Raw genomic sequence first — 21,499 nt, 5'->3', positions numbered from 1 at the left:
ATTAAACTTGTAGTTTATATTACAGCAATATTTTGTAATCTCACGAAAGTACAGTATTTACCTGGCAACAAAAGTTGCCAATAAAATCCTGTAAATACCCCTAAATCCAAGATGATGCTGTACTAATTTAACAATGAAGATGCTGCAAAGAATAATTTTAACAGTAAACTGTAAAATACTGATTTAAATGAATTATCATGAGAACTATCTTAATACATTTACAAATGAATAAAAAACCAAGTCAAAGATGTTGCAAATACATATTTATTAAAACTGGCAGAAAGACATTGCAAGGCTTTTACTGGTAAAATAAAAAAGCCAGTCTTTCAACAGTTAAAATCTTATCATAAAAATAACATAGCATCACAAAATAACTACAAATAACTGTTATATCACAAAAAAAATAAGCCATATTCTGAGTAGAACATTAACTTTCTATAAAAAAATTAAGGTCAATCAACATAATTTGTATAATTTTGGTTAAAGGATTAAAATAAAATGCTGGAATCAACATTATACCACAAATTCTGTTGTTTGAGCTTATGTTATATTAAATTTAGAATATTCCTGCAAAAGGCAATTTAATAAATACATACTGAAAGTCCATCAACTTTCTGAGATAAGCACACACATGAGGGTTGTCCCTCTTCTCTGAGACCTTTCCACTTGTTTTGGACTAAGATATTTTACAAAGCTTGCATTATTCCTGTTGTAAAAAAAAAAAAAAAGGGGAGGGGGGGTCTGTGGTGTAATATGTTTTTAATCGCTGAATTTACTGAAATTAGCTGAATTTATTAAAAATAAGTAAATAAATAAATCATTGACTGCTTTTCGGATTGAATGTTGAAGGGTTAAAGACACACAAAGATGGTCAGAAACTCCACCCTCTTTCAACACTAACCAGGAATAGATTGATTTATTATTTCTCCTTTCTGTCACTGATTTTCTTCTCTTTGACAAAAGCAAACAAGAATCAGCCATCAGTGAACAACGAAGAGAAAAAGAAGTATTTGTTTCTGGACAGACAGCAGATCTTTGTGATTCTCGTGGTTATTAATTTTTGCAAGTCATTCAGAAAGTGAAAGTAATGTTGAGATTGCTGGAGCTCAAACAGTGAGAATGGCTTCATTATCTGTAGAAGAGCTTTCTTGTCCCGTGTGCTGTGACATCTATAAGGTTCCTGTTATTTTATCATGTAGTCACAGTGTCTGTAAAGAGTGTCTTCAACAATTCTGGAGAAGCAAGAAAACTCAGGAGTGTCCTGTCTGCAGGAGAAGATTCTCAAAAGACAGTCCTCCATTTAATCTTGCATTACAAAACTTGTGTGAGTCGTTCCTGAAGGAGACAAATGAGAGGCGTTCATCAGGATCTGAGGAGATCTGCAGTTTACACAGTGAGAAACTCAAACTCTTCTGTCTGGAGGACAAACAGCCTGCGTGTGTCATGTGCTTTACTTCAGAACAACACGACAATCACAAATTCAGACCAATAAGAGAAGTGGTTTCATCATATAAGGTAGGAGGACAAATGTCTCGTTTCATATGTAAAGAAGAATAAATCGTCATATCATCACATTCATGCACTCAATATTTCTCTCTGTCATTTTACTCAACTTCATATGACATAAACTCTGCTGTAAAAAGTATTTGCACCCATACTGAGCTACTTCTGTGAAGGTTTGCTGCTGTGTCTAATGAGTCCAAGAGCCTTTGAAATGGTTTTCTTCCAGATTGTTGTATTTCAATCACGTTCTTTGACATAATTTCTGGAATAGTTTTTCACTGTATGATCACTGTATTCTCTTCTGTATTCTCTATATTACATATCCCTCGGTTTCAACTTAAATTAAAAAGGAGACAGAACCTTTGCAGTTGCTGCTCCACGTTTGTGGAATCAGTTGCCATCTGACGACTACTTCTTCTCTTTCTATTTTCAAGACTTAAGACACATTTTTATTCTCTCGCCTTTCCGGGCTATTACTTTAATGTGTACTGTTGTTGTTGTTGATATTATTGTTATTGTTGTTATTTTAATTTTTATTCTATTTTAGAACTTGTTGTATTGGTTTTGTTCAGCACTTTGGTCAGTGCAATGCTGAATTTAAATGTGCTTTATGAATACAACTTACTTCTCTTCACTGTAATCTGGTGTTTTATATATTTTTATTTTGTTCAATTCTAGGAGGAGCTCAATACAGCACTGAAGTCCTTACAGGAGAAACTTAAAAAGAGAGAAAACGTGAAAGAAGAGTTTGAGAAAACAGTTCAACACATCAAGGTGAGGGAACACAATGTTGACAAACTTTAAATTGGCTTGAAGAAGCCAAACCAGAAAGTTAGAAAAAGTTTTAAATGCTTGAAGTTTGAAGTAGTTTGAAATTTAAAATAGTTTTAAAGATTAACGTTTGAATGATTTGAAAGCAATTCAGTCTATCAGAAAAACAGATAGATAGAACAAAAAGTTCATTATCTAACTTTTTCAAGCCAACATAATTATGATTTGTTATATTTAATATAATGGATTCCAGATTATTATTGTTGTAAATGACGAGCAGCGATCTGCTTCTGGATCTGTTATCTGTCGGGTGTCTGAGTTTCTCTTGGATCTGAATGATGTGTGTTGATGGAGATGATTGAAGTGAATGTGATTTGATTTCAGTCTCAAGCTGAGCACACAGAGCGTCAGATTAAACAGCAGTTTGAGAAGCTTCATCAGTTTCTCAGAGATGAAGAAGAAGCTACAATCACTGCACTGAGAGAGGAAGAGGAGCAGAAGAAGCAGATGATGAAGGAGAAGCTGGAGGAGATGAACAGACACATCTCAGCTCTTTCACACACAATCAAAGACGCGGAGGAGATGATGAAAGCCAATGACGTCTGCTTTCTAAAGGTCTGATTTCAGATCATCCATTGATTGATTGATTGATGATTGATTGAGTTCTTGATGATAAATGGTGTGTTTGTTCTGCAGGAGTTTCCAGTCACGATGGAAAGGTGAGTGATCTGCTGGTGTCTCTGGTCTCTCTGCTTCTGAAGCCAAAGCCACTGCAGTTCTGATCCTGAATGTTCTTCCAGAGTCCAGATCTCACAGCCGGATCCACAGACGCCTTCTGGAGCTTTGATTCATGTGCCACGATACTTGGGCAACCTGCCCTTCAGAGTCTGGAAGAAGATGCAGGGCATCGTCCAAAACAGTGAGTCTGGAGAAGATCTGTGCTGTTACACATACACTGGAAATGATGCATGAGGGAATATTTACAGATTTCAGCATTATGTGTGAATAACCAGATGAGCTACTACACCAAAATGAGAAGAACAACTTTGCTCCACATGATATTTACAGTTACAGTGATACAGCAGATCTCAGTTCAGTTTGATTGATTATCAAATCTAAAATTTCTCAAGCACATATTTACTGTAACAACACTGAGAGTAAAGCTGCATGATTCTGGATAAATTGAGAATCATGATTTTTTTTTGTTTCAAATAGAGATCACGATTCTCTCACGATTCTGAACAAAAAATAATTTGTGGCAAAATATTAATTGCTGCAATCTGTTTAAGTGTTTAATTAATTTGAAACAATTATTAACCCTCATATGGTTCTCATTTCCTGTACATTAATGGTATCAATATGACCCCAAAATTGATAGAGTAATTGTAGGGGTAGAATTCTGCCATCAGCTGGTTAGAGAAAAACTCATAGAAATTACAGTTTTTGAAAGAATAGTGTAATGATCATATATATCCAGCAGAGGCCCATAGAGAGTCATTCATTCTTCTGGAAGTGGCTAACTGCTCCTCTCACAACTTTTCTGATATATATTTTGTAAATATATACTGAAACATTATAAAATACATTAAAAACAGTATTTTTCTCAAAGGTTAGAATTTGTTTTTGTTGTTTGGGGTATTTTGAAGTGCCCGCTTTTGCAATAATGCCAAATAAATTTGCAGAAATGCCACACAAGTTGTCACTAAAACTTGATTGCAGGCACATATTTTTTTCAATCTAAAAAGTAAAATCAAAACAATTTTATTTTACTTAAATGTAAATAAAAACCACACACAACCCCCCAAAAAAAATCCCCAAAACAAAAATAGATATGAATGGTGTGTGTGTGTGGGTGTGTGTGTGAGCTCGTTCCACATTGTATTTGTGCTCTAGTACCAGGCCTTCATTTCTGTGGAATTTTTCAGATTTATGCTGGATTTATTTTTTTTTATTTTTTTTTGACATATGAAAAAGAATATATATCGATTTTTTTCGCATTTCCCATTCATTTCAGTGTGGGGTCATATTGACCCCAAATACCAGATTAGTAAAACAAAAATTACATTCCTTCAGAACAACCGAATCAACCCCAGGTTTTTTTTTATGTGAATATAGATAGAAAATGTGGAAAAGTCACAAGATCGTATTCCACTGAGATGAAAAAGTGAAAGTTGATTGGGGTCAAGGACAGATTCAGGGTTAAACATTTTAATATCTAATATATGTAATAAACCAATTTTTAATATTAAAATTGTGAAAAAGTGGTTTGAATGAAGGATTCAATGACTTACTCATGAATACTTGTGTCATTACTGAATGAATCTGCATTTTTGAATGAATCTCTTGAATGAATGATTCAATGACAAATACATTTTTTAACAGTCACTTGTCGCCATCTTCTGGAGAAACACTGTAATCGACACAAACCTTATTTGAAGCGCCAGTTACTTTCAAAAGGTGATTTGCTCGATTTTCATCGCAACCAGGTAACCCCCCAACAACCAAAACTAGCAAGTACAACCCCTCCCCCCAAAATTTATACTATGGTTAATGGAAACCTAGAATCAGGTTATTAATTAATTAAATTGTGACTTCAGCGCTAACTTCACGTATGAACCGAATGGAGCAGTTATCAGCACAATATGACTGAAGCTCGGAAAAATGTGAGAAGATTTGTGCGAGCTGTTGCTATCATGAAGCTGATGGTCAAATGTACGAAATATTTGAATTCTATTGAGAAATTACCACTTTAAAATGCTATGGAGAAAGTAGAACATTATCTAAAAAAGGCACATAAACTAAAAAGACTGATGAAAAGAGGAGAAAACAATCTTGCAGCAGCACTACTAATTAAAATCTCTTTAAACTACTCATGACCACCTTAATTTATCATGTTTTATTGTAGGCTTATTTGTTGTGGGAAACTGTGTCTAAATTGTTGTAGAATTATAATAGATTATTCCCTATAGATTTATATTACAACTGTGGCATGTTGTAGCTATTGTTCTTAAATATGTGTTATTTTTTTATAACAAATGCTATATAGATTAATAAAGAAAAGTCATTATTGGCCTGGAAATGATTAATAGGCTGGCCTTATTATGACAAACGCTACAGTTAAGAACTACATTTTCATAAGAGCAAGTACAAGTCAGAATCGAGAGCCATGTGTAAAAGACCATTTTACAAAAATAAACATATAAGCAAACAAACATATAAATAAATAAAGCTTATGAGGGAGCATGACAAGGGTGTTCACTAAAACAGTTCACACTTCAACCCCCCCAATGTTCAAACCAAAACTACGCCCTCGATCGCAACCATAGACATCAGTGTTTATATCCAAACTATAAACGTTTATCCCAGTATTTCTGTGATAATATGAATGATTGTAAGACTTTGTGGTTAAAAAAACTGTTTGTGAAGCTGTTTCTTACCTAAACATGATAACTGCTCTCTCTGTGTCAGCGGCAGCACGAAAACGGATTTTGATGTTCCAGTATGATTTTATCAAAGGTTTAATAAACACTGAATCGTTGTCATTTAGAAATGAGATCGTGTGGGTGTTTGAATCGAGATCGCGATCTTTCATCTATTAATCGTGCAGCTCTAACTGACAGCACACGTACGTCTGGCCGACGTCGGCCTCACTACCTGAAACATCTAATAAACATCGGCCAGGCGTAGGCCGATATAATTCGGTCAGTGCTCTGTTTTCCAGCTCATCAGTCGTCGGCTCTGAGTGTCAGAGAGTCTCAGTCACCACCAATCACGCACACCAGATCACAATCACCAGAGTACTAACCACCGCCACCTGTCACCACTCAGCCCGAGCACTATATGAAGGCACTCCTCCTGCACAGGCACTGTCTGGTATTGAACATTCATGACGTACTAACCTGACAGTACTAATCGACAGTTCCAGTGCTCCACCGCTCCTTTGTTCCCTGGATCCCGACAGTTCTCCTGAGAGGAACACAGGATAGGATTCTGCTCACAAACCAGCCTCACGTAACCTCTTCACTCCGTTCACCCACCTTGTTTCTCAGCCTGGCTCTTTTCCCCCAGACTCTGCCTAATAAAGAAACTGTTTGTGCACTTACATCTGTGTCCTCTCGTCTGTGTGCTGACAGAATACCAGACCATCAAACCAGGACCGGGGATGGAATCTCAGAGCCCCGCGGCGGTGGACTTCCTCGGAGAGCTCGTCAGCACTCTTCGAGCCACACTCATCCCAGTCCTCCAACCTCCATCTGCCTCAGCCAGTCCCATGGCCTTTCCTGCTCCATATTCGGGTGAGGCGGTAGAATGTGGCGGTTTCATGCTTCAACTCTCTCTCTTTATTGAGATGCAGCCCCAGAGATTCGTCACGGAGCGGTCGAAGGTGGCATTCCTGATTTCGCTGCTCACCGGACGAGCACTGCTCTGGGCACGAGCAATTTGGGATTCCCAGAGCACGTTAATTAACTCCTTCGATGCCTTCACAGCTCACTTCAAGCAAGTCTTCGGCCAAACAACCGGCACTCTATCGGTCGCCGACCAGCTCCTTCGCCACCGTCAGGGTTCAAGATCCACGGATGATTATACCCTGCAGTTCCGCACCCTAGTGGCCTCTAGTGGTTGGAATGAGGTAGCGTTGCTGGCGGCTTACCGTCAAGGTCTCAATCCCCAGATCCGCTCTCTGATGGTCATATACGATGATACCGCTGGCCTAGAAGTCTTCATGCAGAAGGCCATGAGGATATCCCAACGCCTCACAGCCTGCCAGCTGAGTGAAACCGCCCTTTCACCAGTCTCACCCGTAGCCTGTCCTCCAGTACCAGAACCCATGGCAGTGGATTCCTTTCGTCTCTCACGCACAGAACGAGCTCGACGGCTCGCCTCCGGTCTGTGCCTCTATTGTGGAGCTTCGGGACACATCATCCGGACGTGCCCTTCACGTCCCCCACGCCCATCGGTGAGTACGCTCCAGGTCGAGCCAGAGATCTCTACATTACCTCTGTTACCAGTCCAACTACTCACCGCACGACATTCCATTACCGGGTCTGCCCTCCTTGACTCGGGCTCCTCAGGAAACTTCATCTCCCACTCCCTTCTAAAACGCCTCAACCTTCCACGGAGAAGACAAGCCCAGGAGCTCAAAATAGAAACCATCCAAGGAAAACCGCTTGGGCGTGGGCATATCAAGTACCGGTCTCCACCCGTATCCCTGCAAGTGGGATGCTTCCATCAGGAGACGATTTCATTTCTGGTACTGGAGGGATCCATGGACATCATCCTGGGACGTCCTTGGCTCTCCCACCATTCACCCATAGTCAGATGGGAGTCCAGTGAGATCCTCCGGTGGAGTGAAGCTTGCCATCAAAACTGTCTCTCCCATGTTCCCGCACCTCCGGCCAGAACCTCCCATCTTCGGGTCTACTCTACCCTGGTGGAGAGTCCCGAACCCCAGAAAAGCCCCGAAATCCCATCTGACTATGTAGCGTTCCAGGATGTGTTCAGTAAACAGGCAGCCACCCAACTACCACCACATCGGCCTTGGGACTGTGCCATTGACCTGCTGCCTGGAACACGGGCCCCCAAGGGCCGAGTCTACCCCCTGTCCATCCCGGAGCGCAAGGCAATGGAGAACTACATCAAGGAGGCTCTCCAACAAGGATTCATTCGTCCCTCCACCTCTCCAGCGGCCTCGAGCTTCTTCTTCGTGGGGAAAAAGGATGGAGGCCTCCGGCCATGTATAGATTACCGAGCCCTAAATGAACACACCGTCAAGTTCCCCTATCCACTTCCCCTGGTCCCGGCCGCCCTCGAGGAACTCCGTGGGGCCCACATCTTCTCGAAGCTGGACCTGCGGAGTGCGTATAACCTTGTTCGAATCCGGGAGGGCGATGAGTGGAAGACGGCGTTCATCACCCCTGCTGGTCACTATGAATACTTAGTTATGCCGTATGGCCTCTCCAACTCGCCGTCCGTCTTCCAGGGGTTTATGAACGAGGTGTTCCGGGAGTTCCTTCACAGATTTGTCATCGTGTATATAGACGATATCCTGATCTACTCCCGGAACCTGGCCGAACATCGCCACCACGTCACGCAGGTCCTAGAACAGCTCTGGAGACATCAGCTCTACCTTAAGCTCGAGAAATGTGAGTTCCATCGCCCCAAGGTCCAGTTCCTCGGTTACTTCATCAGTGCGGAAGGCATCCAGATGGACCAGGGGAAGGTCCAAGCCATTCAAGACTGGCCCCAACCACAATCCATCAAGGAGCTCCAGCGATTCTTGGGTTTTGCCAACTTTTACCGGAGATTTATCAAGAACTACAGCCTCCTCTCAGCCCCCCTTACGTCTATGCTCCGACGCAAACCCAAGTCGCTATCCTGGAACCCCGAAGCTCAGGCCGCCCTCAAGAGGCTCAAGGAGACCTTCTGCACTGCTCCCCTACTCTCCCATCCGGATCCCCAACTCCCGTTCGTGGTGGAAGTGGACGCCTCCACCACCGGTGTGGGAGCAGTGCTGTCACAACACTGTGGAGAGCCTCCCCGCCTCCATCCTTGCGCTTATTTCTCCAAGAAACTCACCCCGGCGGAGCAGAATTATGACATCGGCAACCGGGAACTGCTAGCCATTAAGCTCGCATTGGAGGAGTGGCGACACTGGCTGGAGGGAGCCACACACCCCTTTGAGGTCATTACAGACCATAAGAACCTTGAGTATATCCGCAGTGCCAAGAGGCTGAACCCCCGCCAGGCCCGCTGGGCCCTCTTCTTTACCCGGTTCCTATTCACGATCACCTACCGGCCTGGAGACAAGAACGTCAAGGCGGATTCCCTCTCTCGTATCCATTCTCCTGAGGAAGCTCCGGCTTCTGAGCCAATCCTCCCTCCAGCCCTCATCGTCAGCCCCCTCCAGTGGGATCTGGAGGATCACATTCGTGTTGCCACCCTCTCCGAACCTGCTCCGCCGGGAGGCCCAGAAGGGAGAACTTACATTCCATCCACCCTGCGGCCAACCCTTCTGGGCCTAGTACACTCTTCTCCGGGCTCTGGACATCCAGGCAGCCAGCGTACTCTCTCGCTCCTACAAGCTCGGTACTGGTGGCCCAGTATGGTCCAAGAGGTCTCCCAGTATGTTCGCAGTTGCTCAGTCTGTGCCACCACTAAGACACCACATCATCTCCCGGCGGGCAAACTCACGCCCTTGCCGATCCCCCGCCGTCCCTGGTCCCACGTCGGAGTCAACTTTATGACCGATCTCCCTAACCCTGAGGGGTATACCTGCATCCTCGTCGCAGTGGATCGGTTCTCCAAGGCATGCAGGTTGATCCCCCTCAAGGGGCTCCCCACGGCTCTTGAGACAGCCGAATCACTGTTCCAACACGTTTTCCGAAACTTTGGTATCCCAGAGGATATAGTTTCCGACCGTGGGCCCCAGTTTATCTCACGGGTTTGGAAGGCCTTCTTCAAACTCCTGGGCGTCTCAGTAAGCCTTTCCTCTGGTTATCACCCCCAAACCAATGGCCAGACTGAGCGGAAGATCCAGGAGATTGGGAGATACCTCCGGACATACTGCCATTCCAACCAGCACAGCTGGAGCCGCTTCCTCCCCTGGGCCGAGTATGCACAGAACTCCCTTAAACAAACCACCACTGGCCTCACCCCCTTCCAGTGCATACTCGGCTTCCAACCCCCACTATTTCCCTGGACCGAAGAACCCTCCGATGTTCCAGCTGTGGACCACTGGTTCCGAACGAGCGAGAGAGTTTGGGACTCAGCCCATATCCACCTCCAACAGGCAGTACGGAGACATAAAACCTTTGCAGATGCCCGCCGGTCCAATGCCCCCATCTATCACCCAGGAGATAAGGTTTGGCTCTCAACCCGGGATCTACGTCTCCATCTGCCCTGTAAAAAGCTGAGTCCCCGCTATATTGGTCCGTTCACGATCATGAGGCAGATTAATGAGGTCACCTTTCACCTACAACTCCCTGCACAATACCGTATCCATCCTGTGTTCCATGTCTCACTCCTTAAACCCTTCTCTCCCTCAGCTCCCGATCCCAACGAACCGGCCGTACCTCCTCCTCCCGAGGTCTTGGCAGAACCCACCATCTACCAAGTACGGAATATCCTGGACTCTCGACGTCGGGGCGGTCACCTGGAGTACTTCATTGATTGGGAGGGATGCGGGCCCGAAGAAAGGTCATGGGTAGCCAGGGACGATGTGCTACATCCTTCCCTTCTAGTGGAATTCCACCGGAACCACCCTAACTGCCCTGCTCCCAGAGGCCGAGGCCGTGGCCGCCCCCATCGTCGCCCCAGGGCGTCAGGAGCCGCCCCTGGAGGAGGGGGTACTGTCAGAGAGTCTCAGTCACCACCAATCACGCACACCAGATCACAATCACCAGAGTACTAACCACTGCCACCTGTCACCACTCAGCCCGAGCACTATATGAAGGCACTCCTCCTGCACAGGCACTGTCTGGTATTGAACATTCATGACGTACTAACCTGACTCTCTTCTGCTCTACTTACTAGCCAGTGTGTCTAGCGATCGTTCCCCGTATTCGACAGTTCCAGTGCTCCACCGCTCCTTTGTTCCCTGGATCCCGACAGTTCTCCTGAGAGGAACACAGGATAGGATTCTGCTCACAAACCAGCCTCACGTAACCTCTTCACTCCGTTCACCCACCTTGTTTCTCAGCCTGGCTCTTCTCCCCCAGACTCTGCCTAATAAAGAAACTGTTTGTGCACTTACATCTGTGTCCTCTCGTCTGTGTGCTGACACTGAGTCGGTTCACGACCGCAGGCCGATGCCGCGTTTTTCTGTTTGCGTGCGAGCCCAGTTATTAGTCTCTTAGCAACTCACAGAGAGAAGACACTCATCCCGGTGACATCTGTGCTTTCAGGTAAGATTTCACTTCAGCTAAATTACAAAAAAATACTACTTTGTTAATTCTGTGACACTTAAAAGGTACTAGTTAGGCACATTTGGTGTGCTACAGCACAGGTGAAGAGACTGTGGCTAATTTCCAACTAACTTGTTTAGCTAACGGTCACGCTAGCGATTTTTAAAATGAATGTTTACGCCTTACTGCGTTTCCAGCCATTTCTCTGAGGGGAAATGTTAAAGCGGATTATTAAAGAGAAGTCCTAACTGCTTTTTCGCCGTGTTTTTCACTCTTTTACAGGCTGCCAGAAAGAATCCGTCTCTATACGGTGAGCTATTGTTGCTGTTGCTTTTTGAACTACAAATTGAGTTTTAAGTTCATTATTGAATATTAATTGAACGAGACTGTAATTTATTAATGTAATATTTTAAACCTATATGTTTATTTGTGTAAATGCTGTGTGCGTTGAGCTCTGCGCGAGCGGGGAGCAGAGTTGCCATGGAAACGAGGCGTTGACACAACTACTGGCGAACAGTAATCTCCGTCTCTCGCTGCGGGTTTCACTGATTTCAGGTAAGTACTGTATAGTCCCTAAACTTAATCACACAAATATTACATACAAACGTTCCTGACACGTTTCTTACTTGTTATTGACGTTTAAATTAAATATTTATTTTATAGAAATGGTTTAGTGTCTTCGAAAAAGTCTGTTAGCATCTTAGCAGTTTTCAGGTAGGCTAACTCTAGATTGAGCTCGTGTTTATGAAACTCTGGGCTTTTAATCAAATATTCGAATAAAATAAAAATTGGACTGTGTCCTATGGTGTGACAGCAAAAATGTAGAAGAAAATAAAACTACAAATAACTTGAGAAAAATGTATCTTCATTCTTAGAGTTACAAATAGCATGAGAGAGGTTTATCTTCAATGTTAGTTTATTTTAATTTTATTTTATTATAATTTTTTTTTTTTGCTGTCACACCATAGGACACATTGATATGTCAACTACCCATATGAGAGATTTTGATAGCTCTGTAAAGGTTTTGCTGGCGATTTGTCAATGGGTTGTTGGAAAAGGCTTTACTGAATCGATGACATCACTTACATGGAGAGTGTAATCGACTGAAAACAAGTTTTGATATTTCATGGTAAACAAATATTAATACAAATTGTTCTGTGATTTCAGGAGGACAGAAATAAACTCTGCATAACAGAAGGGAAGCTCCAAGATTTCAACATTTCTGAAGGGAGCTACTGACTTAGAAATACAGGTGAAGTGAAGAAGCTGAAATATAGATCATGAAATATATTAATGTGCATTTTTCAGAATATATTTAGCCAATTTTAAGAAGGCCTTGACATCAAAATGTAAGTGACACTCAACCTAAAACTAAAAACATAGATTCTGTTATATTAAGATTATGTTGTTGTTAGTAGTAGTAGTAGAATTTTTATGTGTGTATATATATTTGTTAATAATTGTTATATTATTCTTTCTTTTATTTGCATTTTACTGCTGCTCTAGCTCGTTTCCTTCGAATAAACCTGGAGTTGCAAACTAAATATTGTTGGCTCTGTGACAGATTGCTTGTTTCTTTCCTAGATTCTTCAGTGGTGATGGCCTGCTGCACCCAGCAGAGTCAGTGTGAACTCCTGTAACACAACATCACCAAGATGCTATAGACCGCAGGATTAGTAAGTAAAGTCTCGAACATACACTACTGTTTCATAAGTTTGGGTTGGTATGATTATTTTATTTTCTTTGTTTTTGAAAGTCTCTTATGCCAACCACAGTTTAATGTATGAAATTAATACAATTTACTACAATTTAAAATAACTGTTTTCTATTTGAATATATTTGGAGAGATAATTTATTCCTGTGATGATAAAGCTGAATTTTGTGTCACATGATCCTTCAGAAATCATTCTAATTTTCTGATTCTTATCAGCGTTGAAAACAGCTGTGCTGCTTCATTTTTCCAGGATTCTTTGGTGAATAAAGTTTTAAAACAGTACAGCATTTGACATTGATGATAATAATCAGAAATGTTTCTTGAGCAGCAAATCAGCGTATCAGAATGATTTCTGAAGGATCATGTGACACTGAAGACTGGAGTAATGAATGTTCTGCTTTGATCACAGAAATAAATTACATTGCATAATATGCAGAAAACTGTTGTTAAATAGTTTTTACTTCATTTTGATCAAATAAATGCAGCCTTTGTGAGCAGAAGAGACTTCTCTCAAAGACGTAAAAAAATCTTACTGACCCCAAACATTTAACAGTAGTGTAAATTACAAATATGATGTTCCACCCACTTAAATATACTGTGGCATGTGTAGTCCATTAAAATACATGTTTTAGCTAAGTATTCACACAACACATCTGATAACCTTGCACTCCAGTTATATGTCTGAATAATATGAACAGCAGCTATGCTAAACTTTCTTCTTTTGATTTCCTGTTTCTATCTTAGGATGCCCATCCCGAGGTTACTAGAGATGAAGCCAGCTCCAGTTTGGATCCAAACTCACTTGTGAAGATGCCAACGCTCACAAAGACTACAGATGACGGCAACTGTACATGGACACACAAAACAAATATTATCCTTATATTGCCTATAAGGGTAAGTTTGACGATTTTCAACCCGCTATTGTATTATTGCAACGCCTGTAATATCTGTAAATGAACAATATTTACTCTTTCTCTGAGTTATATGGACCCTATTTGTCCCCTTTTATTTGTAAGCAGCACTCCATGAGGATGACGCCAAAATGAAATGAGTTTTGACAAAATGACACAAACACTTTTGCGGCATCTAAATGAAAAAATGCTGTTTTACATCAGTTTTGCTGACAAATACACTGGGTATCTTGGAGAAAGAATAAACATTGTTCTTTTACATGTTACCAACATTGTAACAACACAAAATGGACTGAAAATTGTTGAACTTACCCTTTAATAATGTTGAAGGATAATGTTTAACTGAACACAAAAATAGAGACTTTAGTAAGATTTTATCAGAAAATATTTTAGAATTTTTATCATGCTATTTAAAAATTTTAACTGCTTGTTTATTGTTTGCCTGGTTTTTAATTTGTGTTAATGCAACTGTTGTATTATTGTAACTCAGTTTTTGCCATGAAGATAGCCTTCGATGCTGACAGCACAGAACACATGACTTGTTTTATGAACTACTGTCATATGGACATTATTTTGTTGCCAGAAGATGGTCTCAGTCACCTCTGGCTGATTAAAGGATATTTTTAAATTGTAACCTTGAAATATGCATATTCTGTAAACCTACTTTGAAATGATAAGTATTGTGAAAAGTGCTATACTTTAATATTTAACCTTACAATATTTAACCATGGATTCAATGTCATATTCTATAGTAATATTGTAGTAATACTTCAGTAAAACTGGTAACTATGACTATAGTAACCATAGTTTTTGAAATCATGGTAAATGTTGTAACTATGGTTTTACTGCAAATGCTGTAGTAACGGTTATTTTGTAGTTACTATGGTTTTACTGCAACAGTCATAGTTAAACCATGGTTACTGTAGTAAAACTATGGTTGATTTTGAGTTTACTATGGTTTTACTGCAAATGCTGTGGTAAAATCATGGTTAATTTTCAAAAGACTATGAAAAATCGTGAATTATCCGCTTTTGATCAAAACATCTGGTAAATGTAAATGTATTTGTATGTGTAATGTGTTAAATGAAAATATTAATAAAGTTGCAGCTGTTCTTGAGAGGGGTGTGTATTGTTTTATTATAAACCAGCGGCGGCAGCTGCAGGTGGTCCGTAACGATGAGCAAAACGCCGGTGAACCGCGTCCACGCAGAGCGGCCGGGATTTACAGCTGCATCGTCCCAACATCGGCCGGAGGGCATATCCGATCAGAGGCCGACGTTGCGGCGATGTATTCCCGATTAGCAAACGCTCCCTGAGCGAAATTTTGTACATCGGGTCGACGTCGGCCCGACGTATGTGTGCTGATAGGGTAACTGACAGCGATCAGAGGAAAATGATGTGTTTGATCAATAGAACAAGTGTCATAATTTATAATAATCTGTGTACGGTTCACTCTTGATCATTATATGAACATCAGAATAAAAGCAGCTGTTGATTGTGTTTCATCAGCTCCTGTGATTCTGGATCCAAACACTGCTCATCCACGTCTCGTTCTGTCTGATGATCTGACCAGTGTGAGATTCAGCGAGAACAAACAACTGCTTCCTGATAATCCAGAGAGATTCAACTATTATCTCTGTGTTCTGGGTTCAGAGGGTTTTAACTCAGGAACACGCTGCTGGGATGTGGAGGTTAAAAAGAGTCAATGGTGGAGTCTTGGAGTAACTACAGCATCAAACCAAAGGAAGGGAGGTGTTTTCTTTAACACTGATGTCTGGAGTGTGGTGTACAGATGGTCTGAACAGCTTGGTTTTCCTGTTAAACAGGATCTTGAGCGTGTGAGAGTGTATCTGGACTATGACAGAGGAACGGTGTCATTCTCTGATCCTGTAACTAACACACATCTACACACATTCACAACCACCTTCACTGACACACTCTTTCCTTTCTTCTGTACTCTTGACTCTCTGAAGATCTTACCGTTCAATAGTCAGTAAACGTTACTCCTGTAGTTCTGGATCAACCTGATTTCATCTTTTACATTCATTATGTTTCCAATATTTAATCCATATCACAATTTCAATATTTGTTCATCATGAGACTAAATGAATAATTGTTTATTTCAGTTATATATGTGAAATCACAATTATTTCATTGACGTAAATGATGTAATCCACATGGAATACTGAATATATGTCGGGCTCCTTGACGTCGGCGTAGAATTGAATGAAATATAAATACTATGAAAATACTTCATTAAAGTTGTTTACAAATCTGATTCTCAGAACAAAGTCTCTGTGACTCACTGAAAACTCTTTAAAAGTTTGTCTCAGTTTCAGAACCAGAACAATGATTTTTTTTTTTTACATTAAAAACTGTGATTATATGATTTTAGTAATGAAAGGTTAAATGTTTGTGCATGATATCTAGTTTGTAAGTCATGGAAATGCATTGATCTAAAAGTGTGAATCCTGAATTTTGTTTATTTATGTTTCCCCAATGAATGAATAAATGAATGTAACTGAGTCGCTTGTTTAAATCAGTCTCAGCTCCTGTCAGCAGCGGAAACTTCAGCGCAGCTTTATACTGACTTTTACTGAAATTGTGCGACTGATTCAGAATCTGAAGGACTTCATTACAACACGACTGTGAAATTATTTAAAAAGATTTGCTCAGCATTCAAATGTTTCTCAGGTGGAGAATTTATTTATTTATCTGAAAAGGGTTCCAGTAATAGCAAATACTAAAATAAATATTCAGAAATGCACTTTAACAATTTAGCTGTTTTATTTTTCTGAGGGATTCGTTTCACCAAAATCCTTTTAAAGTATTCTATAGTCTTTGATCTTACCTCAAAGCGTCTAAATATAACTTTCCACTTAAGAAAAAAAATCTATAGGTTATATTTTTCCCTATAAATCATGAATATCTGTGTAACTCAGTGCCAGTATAAATGTGAATCAACTTCTAGGATCCGGGGCCAGTTGCAAACATAGCCACACCATGTTAAGACTGTGTCTTAAGAACTTGACCAGCTAGCAGTCGCCAAGCGCTAATCAGTCTTACTTTTCCAATACAACTAAGACCAATCTACCTTTTCATAACTGAATTAGAAAAGTTATGATCAGTCCTGAAGAAAAGAAAAGAATATAGATGACTTTAAGACTAGTCTAAATAGATTGGAAACACCCATGTCACGTGACTAAGGGTCGTGTCACAAGTGTTTCGAGACGTGGCATACCTGCTGAATCAGCGTTTGATTGACAGGGTCGGGAACAAATCACACATCTGTCTCAACCTAACTCCCACAAAGTATAAAAGTGGAGTTAACGCATCTTCACTTCGTGGGTTTTTGTGAGAGGAGAAATATTTCACAATAGGGGTGTGCAGCGGAGTCATTATTCGTATCTGTATCTGTATACGGATAGATCCGAAAGTGGGCGTGGCTTAAACCGGAAGTTCGTCAAATTACATGAAAATACCACAGCAGGGGTTCAGATAAAAAATTGGCAGCTGGCAGCTGGCAGCAGGAAGCGGCTGTCATTGACAGCCGGAAGGTAGGAGGGACCTGCCACTCGGTAGCAGCCAATCAGTATCTACCAATGTAGCAGCAACCAATCAGATGTAACTACGACAGACACTAAACACTTCAGTAATGGCCGCGATTGTTCGAGCGGTAAGTTTGGAAATTTGTGATCGGAGTAATGAATAATTGTTGCATTGTAAGTTTGAATTTTTTAATTGTTATCTTAGTGAACGACAAAGTGTAAAAGTGTGAATTTGCCTACTTTAGTTTAATTGTTCAGTTTAATCTAATTAGTGGTAGAAACGTAGTTTGTGAACCATGTTACATCATATATAGTTGTTGCTCTTAGTATGTTAAGGGGCTACCTTCAAATATTGCGTTTACAATTACGATACACGTTCAACACTAACCATATCTTTTTGTATGTTTAATTTTTCAGGAGAATGTCTGATATCCATTACCAAATTGATTCTTTTTTTCATCTAACAATAACAATTGACCAAACAGTTCTTTTAAGAACTACTCTTCTTTCTCTGCCTTCTGTCTTCTTTCCCTTATTTCTGTCTTCACCTTTTGTATACCTGACTATCATTTATGACAGGTGAGGCCATTACATTTCCAAAATCTTACTAACATAAGTTAATTTGAACAGAACATGCAAAAACTTATCCATGGGAAAATGTTATTCAACTTCTGAAATATATTACCTTTTATATTTGAATGAACATTTAATTTGCTTTTATAAACATGCCTTAGAAAAAACATTACTAGTGTGCATCTAGAGACAAAACCATGGCACTGACATATTTTAAGATGCTTTCAGTTAAAATGCTCAAACATGCATTTTAGTCTGGGTCCAGCTTAAGCCTTGACTGTGAACCTGTGGGTTAAAGTTGTAAATATTAGTCCAGTGGTTCAATTCAACATCTTGTTCTCTGGCTTTAGGTAGGCGTAGGCATTAGCTTTAAAAAATAACATTATTGTCTATACCTACAAAAAGGTTAAGTGGTTCAACAGTAAATGCATCTTTCTCTATATAAAATAACACCCCCTTTTTTTTTCTTAAGCTCAATTGCAATAAAGATGATTCCAGGATCTTGGAAGCTTGTTAAAAATAAGGTATTAATTCATGCTATGTGTGTGTGTGTGTGTGTGTGTGTGTGTGTATATATATATATATATATATATATATATATGTATGCATGTATGTTAAGGAAAATGTTCATTTTCTATTTTGATTTATATTCCAGGATGTTCCTACACAGTCAGCATCTGTGGATTGCGGTGTATTCATGCTGATGGTATCAAGGGTTTTGTGTCCCCAGCACATTCATCTTGGGCATAACCCCGCATCCATAACAATTGTCATCAAAAGACATCAGGCTGATCCCAGTGAAAAAAAGATTTTTATATATAATATATATATATATATATATATTTGTCAAATGAACTGTTTGATTTATATTCAAAATTGTTAATGTTTTGTCTGTTTGGCAGTATGCACTGTATATGGCGCTTAACTGGGAGTTTGACATCACCCAGGTAAGCACTATCCTTTTCCTTTCTATATTGATAAAAGGTATTAATTTTTGACATTTAAACATCCGTTTCCAAATTTGTCTTTTACTTTTCAGCATGATATGGCCCATATCAGGAGGTGGTGGGTGAATCTGATCTTATCCAAAATGACACATGCAAGGTATATGTGGATATGTGAATAAAATCCATTTTGCATAAGTAATGTTTGGTAATAAATCACATTTATTTATTTTTTTTTAGAAAGAAGCGGTGCACATCAGCCATGTCAGAAGCATTCAAGGAGACAAAACAGCAGGAGAAAGTGCAGAACATAGGAATCTTGATGGTAGTAGCACATTCAGTATGACAGAAACAGAGACTGAAAGTCTGTCTTCATTAACTATTATAGTTGCTTTATGGCAAATGCCTTATAAATGTTAAATATTACCTGCTCCCATAGGATTCACATTCTGTTTTAAGGGAGGTTAGGCTGTGATGTTCAGAAATTGCATTAATTTTTTGGCTTGTTTATAATACCCAATAGTTGCCAGATGCTGTCCTGTCGGAAATTCTTCTTCATGTGGTCCTGGGGGAGGGTGATGCTGCATTGTTAAATCTGTCTTTGGTTTGTTCCAAATTCAGACGTCTTGTGGATACAGACTCATTTCGAAAGAGGGCACACTTCTGCTGGCTTGACAGTATGTATTTTCTTTTACATATTTGATTAAAGATGTTTAAAATTGCGCCATACCATTCAATTTCTCATTTGCCGTGTCTGAATGTTTATCTTTGTAATAATGCTATTTTTTTTATGCTGCTCATTTCAATATACAGGTGTAACAAAATGGAGAACGAAGTCTGAGCCATGCCAGGAATTTTTCAAAATGTACACACTGCAGCCCTGCAGACACTGCAATGAGGTTTACAAAAACTGCTTACCAGGTGTGTACATTATGCATGAAAATGTGATCACTGCTAGGTACTTTATGACAAAATGCAATGGGAATAATCATTCAAATGGCTGTGCATGCATGTCTACTGTTAATAAGGTAATTTAGGTATTAATATCACCATTTTCTTATGAATCCTCTAGGCTATGTTGGAAGAGGAAAGCGAGGAGAGATGCAAGGCTTTTACTCAGAAAACACCCATCCAGGCTTTTGCAGTGATGATTGCAAGATGCTGGAGGAGTAACTCAGAATAACTCCGTTCCAATCTGAAAGTCTTGTAAATACCTCAGGATTATTGTTAGTGATTCTGGTTTCTGATTAACATTTTTGTTTACTTGCTTACGGGATGTATTTTATACTGTTTACATTGTATAGCACTGACTTTGACAACATACCAAGCCTGTTACAAATTTAACCGCTACTTTATTTAGAGATATAGATAGATAAACAGCTATGTCGTTGTTTCCTGAAAATATAACACAGCAAAAAATGATTTTAAATAAAGGTCATTGATGAGACCTGTCTCTTTTTGTCATTTAGGCGGGCGTGTGCGTCCTATATAATAAATATACAACATACACCTAGTAATAAGTGCCTCTCATAAATTATATATGTTTGTGTGAGTATCTTTCATTATTTCACACAAACATTTATTCCGAGGCGTTGGGAATCGAGAGTCGATTCCAAAGGTTAGAATCGATTCCATCAAGAGGAATCGACTCCTCATTCAGAGCTTTTTTCTCAAACGGAAGGATGCATCCTATGAAGGCTGCACACATTTAAATTCACGAAAATAAACTGAAAGAAAACGAGTCGGTACTGCATCATCATAATTTGAGGATGCAGCCTTCCGTTTGAGAAGCACCATTCACCTCATGCTCGATAAAAGTGGTAATGGTACTTAAGTGGTAATTACGAGAGTTGTGAGATAAAAGATTATTTTTTATATATAAAAGATCTATTTCATTTTTATATTTACCCTTCGCCTCATGCTCGCTAAAAGTGATTAGAAGTCTGATTCGTTTCCACGAAAAGGTTCTTTCGGATAGTTTTAATGAACCAGTTAAAAAAAAAAAATTATTCAGGGGTTATTTTACGGTGGAACTGGCTTATGTTGTCCACAATTTTGAGCGCTGCACGACAGAATAGATCATGACGTGATTGAGGATCTTATTTCCATCTAAAATTCTATTTTTATTTCTATCAGCCAATGATAATTCTAAAAGAAAACGTCACGAGCATAGATCAGTGGCCGAGAGCGCATCTGATTGACAGATAAACCACGAGCTCTATCAGTGTTATTGTTTGTTAATTTTATCCAAAGCATACAGTCAAAGAAAACTTCATTCAGCTGAACTGTGCACATCTATTTTAGACACTTCATGTCTTGTTCAATTCATGTGATAAATGCATGTCCTTGCTGAGCAGTGAGCTATGACTAATTTCACGGGCAAAAGCAGACAAAATTACAATTTAAGAATCAATCATAGCTATAGAAATGTATTGTCATTGCTGATGCTGCTGTAGCGGCATGTTCAACGCTTTGGGTGTTGTTCCTGTCTGTATCCCCAACCCCAACAACAGTAGCCGTAAAAAAGTGTGTCATCTTCGGCAGCGTTGCCAAATACTTATCTGTGTCTTTTCGTTTTTTTCTCTTATTTGAGCCGCTTGGGTAACATCGTTTCATTTTCGCGTCTTGCTTA

The 21,499-nt window shown here is 40.1% G+C and overlaps 2 protein-coding genes across 2 annotated transcripts; both read left to right on the top strand.

Moving 5' to 3' along the window:
- Positions 1-916: 916 nt before the first annotated feature.
- On the top strand, positions 917-16,318 carry LOC131547241 (nuclear factor 7, brain-like). The gene is made up of 6 exons (XM_058787648.1): positions 917-1,515; positions 2,182-2,277; positions 2,659-2,889; positions 2,971-2,993; positions 3,075-3,193; positions 15,312-16,318. The coding sequence occupies exons 1-6, from the start codon at positions 1,120-1,122 to the stop codon at positions 15,797-15,799; spliced, it is 1,353 nt and encodes a 450-aa protein (XP_058643631.1). The 5' UTR covers positions 917-1,119; the 3' UTR covers positions 15,800-16,318.
- Positions 16,319-17,770: 1,452 nt separating this feature from the next.
- LOC131547426 (uncharacterized) lies at positions 17,771-20,275 on the top strand. Its single transcript, XM_058787967.1, has 7 exons — positions 17,771-18,447; positions 18,826-18,870; positions 18,963-19,027; positions 19,108-19,192; positions 19,391-19,544; positions 19,681-19,788; positions 19,940-20,275. The coding sequence occupies exons 1-7, from the start codon at positions 18,349-18,351 to the stop codon at positions 20,038-20,040; spliced, it is 657 nt and encodes a 218-aa protein (XP_058643950.1). The 5' UTR covers positions 17,771-18,348; the 3' UTR covers positions 20,041-20,275.
- Positions 20,276-21,499: the final 1,224 nt, after the last annotated feature.

The sequence above is a fragment of the Onychostoma macrolepis genome, chromosome 09, assembly GCF_012432095.1.
Source record: "Onychostoma macrolepis isolate SWU-2019 chromosome 09, ASM1243209v1, whole genome shotgun sequence".
Taxonomy (NCBI): Eukaryota; Metazoa; Chordata; class Actinopteri; order Cypriniformes; family Cyprinidae; genus Onychostoma; species Onychostoma macrolepis.
Note: the sequence above shows the minus strand (reverse complement) of the source record. Positions and strands in the feature narration are given on the sequence as shown.